At 31.7% G+C, this 11,030-nt stretch overlaps 1 protein-coding gene across 2 annotated transcripts; it reads left to right on the top strand.

Annotated features, from left to right (window-relative positions):
• The first annotated feature begins 4,889 nt into the window (after nucleotides 1–4,889).
• Nucleotides 4,890–9,117, top strand: LOC100804907 (RNA pseudouridine synthase 6, chloroplastic). Of its 2 annotated transcripts, XR_005887931.1 has the most exons (10): nucleotides 4,891–5,349; nucleotides 5,439–5,567; nucleotides 5,663–5,917; nucleotides 6,004–6,085; nucleotides 6,500–6,615; nucleotides 6,698–6,752; nucleotides 6,970–7,081; nucleotides 7,607–7,776; nucleotides 8,184–8,533; nucleotides 8,627–9,117. XR_005887931.1 is itself a non-coding variant. In XM_041008250.1 (9 exons), the coding sequence occupies exons 1-9, from the start codon at nucleotides 5,108–5,110 to the stop codon at nucleotides 8,457–8,459; spliced, it is 1,437 nt and encodes a 478-aa protein (XP_040864184.1). In that variant the 5' UTR covers nucleotides 4,890–5,107; the 3' UTR covers nucleotides 8,460–9,117. The 2 variants fall into 2 exon arrangements, 1 of the variants encoding a protein (XP_040864184.1); XM_041008250.1 differs by having other exon boundaries at nucleotides 4,890–5,349; nucleotides 8,184–9,117.
• The last annotated feature ends 1,913 nt before the right edge of the window (nucleotides 9,118–11,030 follow it).

The following is an 11,030-nucleotide window of genomic DNA, read 5'->3' on the forward strand; positions in this document are numbered from 1 at the left end:
GACATAGTAATTATTGATGTATGTATATCCATGACAAAGTGGTCGCCAAAGTAAAAGATAATGTGCCACGTTACATTTTTTGTAATGCATGGAATTATTGGATAACTGTAACTGGAAAGATGAACTCATTTATTTATTTGTTTATAAACTTGATTGGGAGAATTTAATTTCGTGAGTTTATTACTATTATTTATCATTCTTTTAGTTTTAGGGATTACCGACAATCCTTCACAATATTAGTGTATAGTTTAGTGTAAAAATAAATATAGAAAAATGAAAGCTAAATTAAACATGTAAAATTTATCCGTGAATGACACGGGTATTAATAATAGTAGTAATTGTATGAGGGCATCTATATGAAGTTTTGACAATCGAGGAAAAACACAAGACATCAGGTTGGATGTTTCCTAGACATGGATACTGCAATATGTTCTGTCAAACTTCGTACGCGTAAGACATGAATGCTCAAGATTTTGGCTTGGATTCGGCTTCCATCGAGACAAACCCAGGATCTCACCAGTTGATTACAATTGACAAAAATTTAGACACTGCATGTGATCATTTACGTCTTATCTACCATCATGATATCTGAGAAATTGAGTTCGGATCTTTTCAAAATAAATGTATAAGTTTTTTTTTTTACAGTAATAAACTAATAATGTAAAACTTTTATGAAAATAATGTGATTTAGATAAAAAAAATTACTATAAATAATTAATCATGCTTTTTTTATAAAAATTATTTATCAATAAAATTAATTGATTTTTACATTAATAAGATAACAGTCTAGAAAAAAGATAGATCTTATCCTACTGTATTTATGATCCATTGTTTTTAACATGTAAAAATAAAAAGTATTTTTTTAAAAATACATTATTAAAAACGACTAAAATAAGTAATTATTATTTTTAAAAATAAATTAAACAAAAAACATATTAGATATGTAAATGAAAGGATTAAAGCTAATAGATAGAAAGCTATTGTAAAAAAAGAAAGAACTTACAATCGTAGTTAGTTCTTTTTATTTGTTCATTTTAAATGATAATACATTGGAAAATGAAATTAATATCATTTTTATATTAAATTATTTTAACTTCTTCATATAATTTTATTATAATTTTTACTTTGTTTATGATAAGTTATAAAATATTTTAAGAATTAATTATATAAAGATAAGTGGAGCTATAACAAATTGAGCTATTTTGTAAATTTCTCGAACTTAACTGATTAAATATTTGATTAAGATTGTTTATTTAGTTAAATTAATAGGCACAAACTTAAATATAAATTTTATTATTTAAATGAGTGAAATTCAAATTTTATAAGATTAAAACTAATAATTTGCAAATAGATCATATATGTGCTGTGTGACCTAGATTGTTGTAATTTTTTTATTATATTTACTTGGAAATATAATTATTTATTATTATCTTATATACATCATTTACTTATTTTATAGGATTATTTTTAAATTTTTATCATAAATTCAGTACAATAAGTCATTATTTTTTTCATGAAAGATTTTTACCTTTGATTTTATAATATTTATGAGTATAAAATTATGTTATTATTATTAACTTTATAATATGAAGGTTTATGTTAAATTTAAAAACATTTAAACCATGAATGAATTAAACGAGTTAGGCTTAAATTTCTTATTTTTAAACAAATTTGAAATTTAGCATGTTATACATATATGTGTGTGGGTAAAATTTGACATAAATTATATTCATATGTAGATTAAGACAATGCATGTGATGAATTAGAAGCATCTTCTCTTTTCTTTTATTTATTTATTTATTTTCTGTTTTCTACTAGTAGTTTTTATAATTTGTTCAGCATCATATTTCGATATTCCATTTGAATAAGCTTTTTACTCACTCTACGTACCTAGTAAATAGCTTACCCTACAAAGAACTGAGAGTTGGGACCATTTCGCAGCAATAGAAGTGTGTAACAGCTAAGTCTAGACTCTTGATGAAAAGGATTAGCAATGTGTTTCAACTATTTTATTTATTTTACATTTTCGGTATATTATTTTTTTTATTCAAATGAATTTGCTCTCTACAGAACTATTGCATACCAATCTATAAATTCGTCATTTGAATCTCGCACTTCTATTATATTTTGGAATGCTTATTTTAAAATATAAATTTACATTTTAGAGTAAATTTTTTGAAATACCATGATAAATGCAAAACTCAAATAAATAATTAAGAAAGTGTAGGATTCAAATGCTTCGAAATCCATGACACGAAAGCCTAACACAATTACGAAACCCAAACCAAAATTGATAAAGCTAGACACGAACAATAAACTGGGTTGTTATTTTTTCACTCCCTTCTTATTCATCATACTTCCTGTTCTTATTTTTTAAAAGTATTTTTTTTTAGTCAAAGATCATAACTCATGAGTGTTATTTAATACATTGGGTCATAGATTAATCTTACTCATTAATCACTTTGTTGTTTTCTTCTTTTGTTTGGCATTAGCTAGCTATTTATCCCCACTACTTATACTTTGAAAAGCAACGATTCTAGAGGAGTGACATACTACAGATTCAAGTTGTGGGAGACAAATTTAATTGGATGCTGATTTGAGTAGTTCAACAAGTAGTAGAGTCTACCGAATGCGACGATGAGGACGATATATGTCGGAGGATGGTGATGAAGTTCCAAATGTCACCAAGAGAGATAAGTGCCAACAATTAGAATAGACAAGTATGAGTCTTGCTTAATATTTGAAAACCTTCCCCAAAAGAGACTTAAATCAGGAACAAAGAAATCCTGCCAGTTTTTTTTTTAGCTCACACTCACACTTCCGAGAAGGAGTATTTCAATACGAGTTCTTGCTCAATTAAATACCTCTTAAAATGGAGGCTTAAATTGGGAAGAAAAAATAATTTGTTCACTCAACACTTTCCCTTCCCAATAGGTAAAACTAAATATTTTTTTTTTAAAAAATCAGCACAATTTTTTTTATGGTATTGAAAATAAATTAAGGAATTCAGCAGTGTTTACGTAATAAAAAAGTAATTGAAGCATAAAATTAAATATTTGATCTTTTTAAATATTCTAATTGAATCCTTATATGTTGATTTTTTGATATTTTTAAATCGCCAAAAACCTAACTCGAACAACTTAAATTTTAGTTGAAGGATATATATAGATATCAAAGTTTCCCTTGCTGCTGCCATTGGATTCTGGTATACCCAAATCCAAAATTCATTGTTGAGCTTCACAGGTAAACATAGCAGAAGAGATCATATATCCAAGGTGTACCGCACATGTATATTTTGTGAACAAAATGACAACATGGAATTTATGGCCCAGAACAATTATAATTAGTCAACATTTTAATGTTGTAAATGAACAGTAGTGCATTCGAAGGGAGCATATTTTATATGAAGCGTCGGTTATTACTTTTTGCTACTGCATTAACATGGCAAGGCTATAGCTGACAACAATGGATGCAATGCACATTAGTATTTTTCTGCTAGATATTGGCAACCACAATATATTTGGCATTAAAGTTCTTGAGCTGACCTGTTTGTTTACGTTGGTTGTGGTCCATTTAGTATGATATACGCAACTTACACTTTGATTTGAAAAACATGATTACACGCTGGAGGACCACTGTAATATACATCGTGCATCGTCTTATCACTGGTCTTATCATCTGCTATTAAAGTAAACCAAAGGAAAACGAAGAATGCCCAGCTGAAAACTACATCCAGTCTGATATATACTGTTAATTATTACTTTTAAGAATATAATGACACTGTTAATATGATCTGTGAGTCAGACATATTTAATTTTTTGTGTCACAAGTCTAGATTGATAATTGTATATACACATTTATTTATTTTTAGACACTTGTGAGACAAAGTAAATTATTGTTAGACATTTTAATAATTGTGACATCGATATATTTAACCATTAGTAGTGAGGCTTCTCACGAAAGGATGGTGTTTTTTACATCCTTATTGTAATCTTGTTAGACAGATTCATGCTGTGTATGAGGACGGTGGAATTATCTCTTGAAATAACATTTTGCAAATCAAGTGGCAGATGACATGTTTTGCAAATCAAGTGGCAGATATTTCATTCCACGTGTGTTTGATTTTGCTTCGAGTTTTTATCTTGTATGCGTTACAAGCTGATATAACTCAAATTTCTTTCTCGAGAGACTTTTACTTTTTGTTTCTTGTGTACTTCACAAAAAAATTTAACCATTAGTGATTATTGTATATAATTACATTTATTCATTCTTAACTACTTATGATATAAAATTCATTATATTTCCATACATGATTAATTGGTGATGGGAATGCTGAGTAGATGCATTTCTAGGATAATGAAGAAATACATTGAGTGGAGTTCACATAACAATATTTTTTTCCCCAAAGAATCAAGGAAAACTCTAAAAAATTATTTACCAATTTCATTCCACTATCTTTTATCTTTATTTTTAAATTAAATATCAATAATTTTATTTTAAAAACTTCTCATTGATTAAAATATACTTATATCATAATTTAATCTATTCATTGTAAATCAAAACTATAATTTACATACTAAGAGTATATCTACTTATGATAAATTTTAATTGTATAAAAATCAGAAAATATACATTTATCCTTTTTTTGTCATCAAATAAATATTTATCCTATATAGTTATTCGTGTGTAAGTCAAGAGAAATATACGAATTACATAAACAATAATTAATACAAGTGATAACAGTTTATATTTTTTTAATCAAATGATTCAGAATTTATGTTGAAAAGATAATACTTACTTTAAGTGTGTGCTTAAAATCTATGACGAAGATTAATCATTCTTTTCCGCATAGGCTACTTCATACTTGAAGTTATTATATCCCATCATTTTCTTTGGTTCTCACGGATAAAAAAATAAGTTATTCATGTGCAAGAAGTCCTAATGTAACCACCCCGTTCATGTGTGGGGGAGCCCAAGATTGAGCCCTCTAATAACGGGCCTGCAATTTTTTTAAATCAGAACCCGCCCCCAACCCGATAATAGTTGTGGAGAAGAAGAAGCTCGGAGTCGAAGAAGACACGTCACAAGAGTGTAAGTAAGCAATAGCATGAATTCGGTGGCGATGACGGTGGCGTCAATGTTGTTCGCCGGCGGCTGTCGTATCCTCGCCGTGCCTGCGGCGGCGCGCGCCATCCGCATCCCGCGAGCAGCTCTCAGCAGTCACCACAACAAGCACGCTCCGAGTTGGGGCTGTCGGAGTTCACACAACAGTAACACTGCACTCGCCGGTGAAGCCGAATTCTCAACAACCGACGCCGGAAACTTAACCGCTACCTCTTCTTCCGACAGGTACCTTCGCGTTGATTCTCGAATAGTTACTTTCTTCCTTTCTACTACCTTCGCATTTTGCTTGATACTGAACTTGCTTCACGTTTAAGTTTCCCGAAGTATGACCGGTTGCTTCCATGTCCATCGCACAAAAATCCACCGAGAATTGAACACTTAGTTATATCAGAAGGAGGACCTGTGTTAGAACTTATTTGCAAGGCCCTGGATCTTCCTCCTTTGTAAGCGTGTTTCTCTATGCCTCTGCGTATCATATTATTGATTAATTTCTCGTATTGTCTGCGTTGGATTGAATGTTAGGTTTCATTTTGTGAAGGTACGTTTCAGATTTGATTCAATTTGGAGCTGTATACTACGCTCTTGTTTGTCCGCAGCCTCCTCCGAATGCTACTGAAGAGCAAATTAGGGTATTCAAAGAAGTAACGGAACCTTCGGTGTTGCGCAAAAGAGCTTCCATCAAAGGCAAAACTGTGCGAGAGGCACAGAAAACTTTCCGTGTAACTCACGTGGATCAATTTGTTGAGCCAGGGACTTATTTGCGAGTACATGTGCACCCCAAACGCTTTCCTAGGTACAATCAGAATGTTTGTTTGAATTTGAATTAACTTTTAGATTATGGAGGGAAGATATTGTTTGACATTTTAAAGCCTTTTTTAGGAGCTATGAGATTGATTGGAGATCAAGGATCATAGCTGTGGCGGAGTCCTATGTAGTTTTGGATAAACCTGCTGGTACATCAGTATGTAATCAATCCCATACTACGAACTAAAAAATTTACTAATGCTCGTATCAGTATATGTGCACAGTAGAATTGTTTCTATAATTTTTTATGCTAGATAGTGCAGAGTGCTGTAAATTTTATTGGCAATGGCCATGTGTTCTACATCTAGCGAATGAAAATTGTCACTTAGATGTGGCTAATTGGTTATTGTTATGTATTCACTATTCAGGGGCTTCTTTAGGGTGGGGTATGTTTACTTTAGTTAGGTTCTATGCTGGCCTTGAATGGGTTATACCTTACATTACTAATATAGAGATTCAATTCAATAACTCAAGTTTCTTTTTGACGTGTCTTTAAATTTGTTGATATCTTTACACAATTAAATAATTGCTTAGGTTTTCTCTGCAATTTTTTTTTTTTAATCTTGGTTAGGTAGGTGGCACTACTGACAACATTGAAGAAAGTTGTGCAACCTTTGCTACTCGTGCCTTGGGAATGACAACCCCTTTGATGACTACCCATCAAATTGATAATTGCACTGAAGGCTGGTATTGCATATATGTTAAAAGTAATTATTTCTCCTTGTCATTCTAACTGTTATAGATTGTAACAGAATGCAATTACATGCAGTGTGGTATTGGCTAGGACTAAAGACTATTGCTCTATCTTTCATGGCAAAATCAGGGTATGTCTATGATGCCATTTCATATGTTATGTTAGAATAACCTTCTACTACTTGAAAAGGCACACTCCTATAAGAAATGAGCTATTTGGGTCATTAGATGGGGTTCTACTGTATGAAAGAGTGCCTTCTTCACCAAGTGAAGATAAAAATTAATTGTATCTGGTATTGCATTTTTCATGTTATTAAGGAGTACTTGTGCAATCATTTTTTTTTTCAGGAGAAAAAGGTGAAGAAGCTCTATCTCGCTCTTGCAGCTTCTCCTTTGCCAACTGGAATCATTACCCACTATATGCGTCCTATCAACATGGCTCCTAGACTTATTTCTGAAGGTAACCACATGACTGGAGTGATTAGCTAAGAAAGATTGCTCTAGAAGTAGCTAGATAGTGATAGTTAAGTGTGCTTTCAATGACAGTCTTTAGCAGCTTGCAGGAGAAGCCAAGACCAGGCTTCATGGTATTGGTGGCTCACAAGCTTAACTTTAGATTTGGCTGATAGTCAGTATTCCTCTCCCTAGAAAGGAATAATGGAAGGCAGAGTGTTGCTCTTGAGAATAATATATTTGTTTTAAACTAGATGATGGAAATTGAGATATCATTTACTTTGCTTAGGTGCATTACCCAAGATGGAAATTAGTTACTTAATGAACATATGATCGTATGTTCTTTGACTCAGTATAATTTGAATGGTTTAGCCTAGCCTAGTGTACTACAGCATCATGATGTGTCAATGGATGAGGCATTTGTATCAAAAGTTAAATGTTGAAACATCTGTTTGCTATGTGACTTGGGTAAAAAGTTTGCAAAAGAGGGTTTTGTATCGTGGATTCAACCTAGTAGGTTTATTGACTGCAGATTTTATCAAGGGATGGCATCTGTGTCAACTTGAGGTCCTGGAATGTAGAAAGATTCCCTGGCCAACTACTGCTATACAAGACAAGTATTGTGTTGAAGACTGTGGGTGGCCTTCTCAAGATTATGCATACGAGTGCAAAATCAACCTTCTTACTGGTAAAACACATCAGGTCTGTTAGCTTTCATTTTATGTTTTCTTTCAACTACTTAAATGTTGGATTGTATTATATGAATGGTGAACCGGCTGGTGGCCATTTGGCTGTGTTTCAAAGGTTATAATTATATCGAATAAGGTTATGTTTGGATAAACTTCTCTATAAGTATTTATAGGAGAAGAGAATAAGAAATAAATTTCTCCCATAAACTAAAATTAGCTTTATGAATAAGTTTATTGTAACTTATAGGAAAAACTTATTTCTATTTTCCTTCTTATTCTCTTCTTTTACAAGTGTTTATAGAGAAACTTATCAAAACAGGGCCTAAATAAAGAAAATCTTGTTATTTCTTTTATTTGATTATCTTTTAGGAAAAGGAAACTATGTTTTGTACCTGAATAGTAACTTCAATTTTAATGCAGATTCGAGCTCAATTTGCTGCCTATAAGGCACCATTAATTGGTGATTCTATGTATATGCCAGCTGCAATTGCGGATGTGAGTAATCCTGGACTTAATCCATTTGGAAAATACAAGAAAGATTTCAGTAGTGAGAGTGAAAAAGAAACAGCTGTTGTAAATTGGATGGCACAACATGGAAAAGAGCCGAGTGTTGCAATTGGCCTTCAAGCATGTCAAATTTCATGGGATGATGATGAACACTTTTATGAAGCTGGTTTACCTTGGTGGAGGTGTTAAAATGCTTGAAATGTGTGCTTGGATTGAGGATAAGGATCTTTATAGCTAATGTTTTCATCTTTCCTCAGTTTTACGTGAGTATACTATCGTTCAAATTGAAAATATCCTAATTCAGTGGTACGACTGATTTGTTTGCCTGAAAAACAAAGAAATGTTTTGATACGCAGATGCAGATATTCAGAAGGTGGAAGACTGGTCACGGATCACTGTATACTGGTTTCTCCTGCTGTGGTGTAAGAATGATGCAATATTTTCTTGAGGTTGTAGAGGGGAGGCAATGAGACTATCGCTGGTTTGAAAAGTGAAACACAAATAAAAGGGAAAGAGGAGCTTCATATGGGGATTTAAATTGTGCACGCTGTCATATACTGGTGACTGTGGCGATCCTTGTAGCACCATTTCTAGCAGAATCAAGTCTGAACAGGTAAACCAGAGATGTTTGGATATTCACGGATAAAGACGCCTTTTTGAAAAAGAGTTTAATTTATTTTACTAGGAGATTGAAGAACTAAGAAAATGTTGTAACTTATTGGAAACATCTGATCAGGCTGTGTTATATATTAATGCCTTAAGCTCCTCGCGTCAACCTCGAATTGTTTGTATTGGCATTTCTCGTTCTGTCATGTTTTGGCAAGGGAGCCTTGTTTATTCTTGGCAATATATTGCTTGTGCTAACTTGGTAGTGATTTTGGAGTTCTCTTCAAACAATTTTTATCAACACAGTGAAGAGGTCTAGAGCTGTTGATTGATTGATCAATGTGCATGAGTGGCTTGAATCCCTTAATACTTTAATACTTGAGTTCAATCATTATTGTTGTATACCGTACAAAAAAATTTGAAAAGGAGCCTTCTTTTTGGTTGTGATATCTTTTTTATATAGCAGAATTTAATTTCTGTTTGATCATTTTCTTTTGTTTCTCTTCCTTTTTTATTTTATTTTATAGAAACAGCTTTTAGTGTAAGAATATAAGTTTTTTTTTTTTAAATCCATTCCTTAATATTTAAATTTATCACTTTTGATTTACTTCATATTCATTTTTTAAAAAAAATTAAATTACAACAAGCTCCAAAAACCTAAATTTAAGCCTTTTTTTTTCCTTAACAAATCAAGCTACATCTTTAATTTTAACTTGTTTAAATAAACGATTAAACTTAATTGACTAAATTATTTTCGTATTACAAAACTTGAGCTTACAAAAGTGTTTGGTTTTCTCCACTTGGTTACACCCTTATGCATTATTTGGGTCGGGTGAAAGAATAAGGAATGATGGGAGAGGGAAGAAAAATCGTAAGATTTATCCTTTACTTATTTGGTAGGGTTTTGGAAAAGAAGCAACGCTAATAGGATTAAGTGAGACTTAATTTTTACAATCTTTCCAGGATGGGTAGAAGAGATGAAAGTTGCTATATATAAAAAGACAAAAACAACATTTTAACATTTTTTTTTATTAAAGATATTTATATCATTTTACTTATATATAATCAACTCACTTTCTAATCTCTTTTTTTTCATTATTTTTTCTTTCATTTCTTTCCTAAACTAAACATGCCATTAAAGAAAAGGGCTGCTTATTTGTCTTCCATGAAAGTAAACTATACATCATTTCATTGTTGGTCACTCTTGAGTATGCTGAGGTCTTGTGCTTCCGCGAGGGGCATGAAGAGTAATGAAGTTTTTGTACCAAAATGCAGACATTCTTGGGGTTCTGTTGAGAGTTGCATAGTCCACATGATGAAGTCCAAACCTTATAGGGAGCATCCATCAGTCCACTCAAATTACCCTCTCACGTCTGCTCCTTTCCTGTTCATGCAAAATTGAAGTAACAATTTCTTAACCAAAAGGGGTGATCATGGTATATATGCCTTTCTAATTAGTTAATTATTCGTTAATATTTAAATTGACAAAAAATGTGGAAGTTAATTTGGTATGCATATTTTCCAAACAAAGTTGGGTATGCAAACACCTTATTGCTGTTGCCAAGGAATCCAAGTAATCACGTAAGTACTCCACTCTTTCGACATCATTGATGATTTCTTTAGTGGCATGGTTGAAATTCTCCCTCATCCCAACTCCTATATATGCAGGACAATACAATTAAAACCAAGGAAGGGGATAAGAAGATAAATTCTCCCTCACTATAATACGACGTTTTTTTTAAACAGAAAATACGACGTTATTTCTTAAATTGTTATTTCGGGTCTATTTTATAAAAATTCTTTGGAATATTTTTTTTAAATATAAAAACACTCTTAAGTCAAGATGTATTAATAATTAATCAAGTGAAAAAAGATTTAAAAAATCTCAATAATTTTAAAAATATATAAATTGCTGATAAATTTAATAACATCAATTAAATATTTTAGTTCTTTTGAAATAATTGAAAATATCTCTCTCTCACACACACACATATATATATTTACACTCATTTAATGTAAAAATACATGAATGAAAGACGCTGGCTTTTGACTCCAATGTCATCCATAGGATCCGCATCTTCCTGTTTTTCAAGTTTAATATCCATAGCTCATAGCTGTATGGCTAAAAAAGCAAGACTAACCATGCATTTATAT

Source organism: Glycine max, chromosome 13 (genome assembly GCF_000004515.6).
Source record: "Glycine max cultivar Williams 82 chromosome 13, Glycine_max_v4.0, whole genome shotgun sequence".
NCBI classification, from domain to species: domain Eukaryota; kingdom Viridiplantae; phylum Streptophyta; class Magnoliopsida; order Fabales; family Fabaceae; genus Glycine; species Glycine max.